At 40.3% G+C, this 4006-nt stretch overlaps 1 protein-coding gene across 1 annotated transcript; it reads right to left on the reverse strand.

Moving 5' to 3' along the window:
* Positions 1-284: 284 nt before the first annotated feature.
* On the reverse strand, positions 285-3243 carry LOC121813950. The gene is made up of 2 exons (XM_042217925.1): positions 2143-3243; positions 285-1219 (listed from the first exon to the last, which is right to left on the reverse strand). The coding sequence occupies exons 1-2, from the start codon at positions 3145-3147 to the stop codon at positions 1049-1051; spliced, it is 1176 nt and encodes a 391-aa protein (XP_042073859.1). The 5' UTR covers positions 3148-3243; the 3' UTR covers positions 285-1048.
* Positions 3244-4006: the final 763 nt, after the last annotated feature.

A 4006-nucleotide genomic window follows, 5' to 3' on the forward strand; every position in this document is an offset into this window, starting at 1 on the left:
TGCAAAGGAGTTTTTTGTTTCCTGTTCTCATGCTGTCCTACCATGGAAGCACAGCATGAGTAGGGGTCTCTTTTTTGCTCTTGTACTTTCCCCACTGTAGTGTACATTTCAATGTTTTTTCTCTGATTCTACCAATCTCCGACTTGTATCCCCATGTAATGTTTGTGCTATATGTGTAAGGTCGGGGGGGGTCCCATTTCACTGCAGGGCAACCTGCATGTGACGAATAAAGCTTTGATTGATTGATTGATTGATTGATTGATTGATTGATTGATTGATTGATTGATTGAGTGATTGATTGAAAAAAAGGGACTCTAGGAAGAATGTAAAAAATAAATAAAGCTGATAATCATATAATTAAGATCACAAGTGTTGCAAACACAATGAATAAAATTTTTAATGTTAGAATTTACACTAAAAACAAAACTATACAGCTTTTACACTTTTCTTCCCCCCGTTAACCATCATCCAGTAAATCTTTGTTTCTGTCCAAATATTTATTTTTAGGCATCTTTGAGATGTTTTCAGCCAGGTCTAATCTGGTCTTCCTGTGCCCGAGTGTAAACAATGGTTTCCATATATACATTCCTGAAGGTGTCTCTTTAACTCAAAGTTTGATAAAGGACAACAAAACTACTTCTCCAAGGGTTTTCTTGGGATTCCAAGATGCTCTGTAGCTGTAAACTAATGAAACATTGCTGCAAACATCCACATCGGTTGTCTTCTGTACTTGTTCAGACTCGTTGGATGTTCTTGATCTGGAATGTTGATTTGGCTTCTCCTACAGGCTCTGCCGTCTGTCTGCTTTCTTTTGCTTGTTCAGCCTTGTTTATTTGCACTGACACTTCTTTGGGCCTAATACGTTGACTTCCAGCAAAATGTTGTGACATAACGAAATTAGGCCTCAACTGACTGTGAAAATGGCAGCCTGTGTATAAAAATGGCTGTAATTCCTAAACAGTTAATGCATTAAATTTGTTTAGTTAACAGGTCACTCAATAGACACCCTACTGCTACTAGATGGCCTCTGAAATACTGAACATTAGCTTTATTTCTTTCTGTTAATAATAACTGATGTATGATAATTTATACAAACCTTAATGAGCTGTCCATCTCCTGTCCCAATATAGAAAACCATCCAGCCTCTCTGCCTCACTGCCAGCACTGAGGTCATGTAGGTCTGCCTGAAAATCACTGCCTTCGGTTTGAGGATCTTTGGCTGAGAAACAGAAAAACATCAGAAATAACTGACCTGAAGAACTGAACATCAGAAGTACTGAAAGTCCTGAAGCCTCACCGAAGCATGTCTGTTGCTGCATTGTCACCAAAGTCAGTTGAATTTCTTGATTTTGTCATTTTAGTTTGAAATATGAGGTTCAGACATGAAGTGTGGCCATTAGGACATCCCACAGTTGGCTTAATAGTTAAACTGGTTCATAGATAACAATTTTTTTTTGCTATAGTATGTGTGGAGAAACAAATATATGGATTATTGTATCACCAATTGTACAAAAGTCTTAAACTGCTCTCTCATCTTTCTTCAGTCTATGATGCTCAAACATGACAAGATTTTTCCAGCAGCTGAAATGATATTACTGAACAACAAACGTGCTTTTGCTGTAGCAGCTCCCAAACTGTGGAATGAGCTTCCTTTAGAGATTAGACAGGCCACTTCTTTACCTGTTTTTAAGTCACTCTTGAAAACCCACCTCTTTACTTTGGCCTTTGACACCACGTGAGATGTTGGTTTTTATATTTATTTTTATTTTATTTTAGTTGTTTTTAGGTGACTCGATGCTGTTTTATCTTGTTTTGTTTTAACATAGGGCTGTTTTAATTTTAATTTTAATTTTATGTCTTATGTGATTTATTTATTTAATTTGCTGTTTAACTTACTTTCTGTACAGCACTTTGTTCCTGTGCTGGGTATTTTAAAGTGCTTTATAAATAAAATTGGATTGGATTGGATTGGATATTACAAAAATAACTCTATTAAGACGCACAAAAGAACAAAACTTTCTTTTTGTTGTAGTTAAAATGTATATTTTAGTTCTTTTATTCTTTTTTAAAGGGACATTTATCCAGAGGATACTGGAGCCATTAAATTAAGAACCATTAAATCAGAGTTTGAAAAGCTCTCACCGTCACTTCTGATGGCACAGAGGTGTAGAAGTCTGGATCTCTGTCGGCATCACTGCTGTAATCAGGGCTGATGTCAAACACCATTAGTTGGGTGTTGGTGTCTCCTCCATCCACACTGAACACGCCGCTCCAAAGCACCGGCTGCTCCCCCAGGATGACCAAGGAGGCCACGAGTCTGCTGCTTTCACTGTGGGAGACACTGAGAGTTGCGCCCCACAGAGACTTGAGTGTATCAGTTTTGCTTTTTTCCCCTTCGAGCCAAATGAGACGGACTCTGTTTGTTTGAGCTGAGAGCGCGTTGAAGAACAGATAGATGGTTGAATTGATCTGAAACCCGTCAACAAACTCCACATCACCTTTACTTTTGATCCCAGGTGTGCCTGAAGCTCCATCAGCTAGAGAAAATGTACCTCCACCCTGTTTGTTATCTGTATCTTGCAGGTTGACAGTCTGCCGATTAATACCACACTTGTTGTTTTCGGGCTTTTCTGTGTTTTGTTGGATCGCGGTCAGAATGTAAGTGTCAGTCTGAGTTTTCTTCTTCACATCCACCAGAAAGCTGACTGACCTGCTGCTGCTTTTCAGAGGTCCCACCTGGATGTGTTCTCTGTGCAGAAGCTTGGAGATGTTCTTCAGGTCCAGAACCTCGCAGTAACTGCAGTCATCGTCAGTCACACCGCAGCTGATCAGCGAGTCATTGCTTGTGAAAGGCAACAACACGTTGATGCTGAAAGTTGCGTTCCACTCAGCTGTGTCAGAAACCCGGTAAAACTGCACATCATCCTGCTGGTTTCCGGTCTTTAAGATTCCTCTCTGGGTCAGACTGTTGATCAAAGTCAAGTCGTGGCTCAGCTGGTACAGCCTCTCCTCTGTGGCGATGTAAAGCATGTTGGGGGTCACGGCAAATTGGAGGATGTCTCCATCAAAGGTGAAGCCTTCATCCTCCTTCTGGCACAGACCCAGTTCTCCAGAGAGAACAGAAAGCAGAGCGAGCAGCAGGATCATCTTATAATAACGATAATTCTACCCGGGACACGCTCACACAGCGATGCTCTGCGTGGCACTCTGCTCTCTGTGTCTCTAAAGTTGTGTGTGAAGCGCAGTGCGCGCAGCTGAAAAGAGAACCGCTGGAAGGAGGAGGGCTGGAGCATGCCAAGCGAAAGTGAAAATATTTGAACATTTTCACTCAGCAGCTTCCGTCTCATTTCCACCCCGTACCTGTGTACAGGTCAATGTTACAAAAAAAAAAAAAGCCGGATATAGTGCGTCCCTAAGCAAAATCACCGCAATTACAGCCCTCAGCTGTATTCTTTAAACCTTCCATAAATGTTAGTGTAAAGTCAGATTTGGCTTAAATCAATGGAAAGATATGACCTCAGAAATGATTCTGAAACAAAAGCCATTCACACCAGGTTCCCCCAATCTTATAAACAGTACATTTGCATAAGATTGGGGAAACCTGCTGTCAGCTGAGACTGAAGATGTCACTTGGATGAGTGACGAAACGTTTCTCCCACAAAACGCTACGTCCAAATGAACAGAACCAACTTTTGGAGATTTACTTTCCTGGATGATTGAGAAAGCATCAAGACATCTTAAAAGGTGCTGTATAAATAAAATTTTACCTTTACTTTACTTTACTACTGTATGGAAGAAGGACAAAGAAAAGTCACTGTGCTTGACCCTGAAACCAGAACCACAGGTTATTCATTCTAAACAAAGACCTAAAGACAAATTAATGAAGTGCTATCATGTTTTCTTTTTTAAAACAATACCCCAAAATAAATATGCATAGTTAAGTTCAGCTTTGACTTAGAATTATCAGAATGACATTGCTTGTCATGGTCCTGCGGCCATGACTGAG

Source organism: Haplochromis burtoni, unplaced genomic scaffold (assembly GCF_018398535.1).
Source record: "Haplochromis burtoni strain Fernald_Lab_line unplaced genomic scaffold, NCSU_Asbu1 Contig_3792, whole genome shotgun sequence".
Classification (NCBI taxonomy): domain Eukaryota; kingdom Metazoa; phylum Chordata; class Actinopteri; order Cichliformes; family Cichlidae; genus Haplochromis; species Haplochromis burtoni.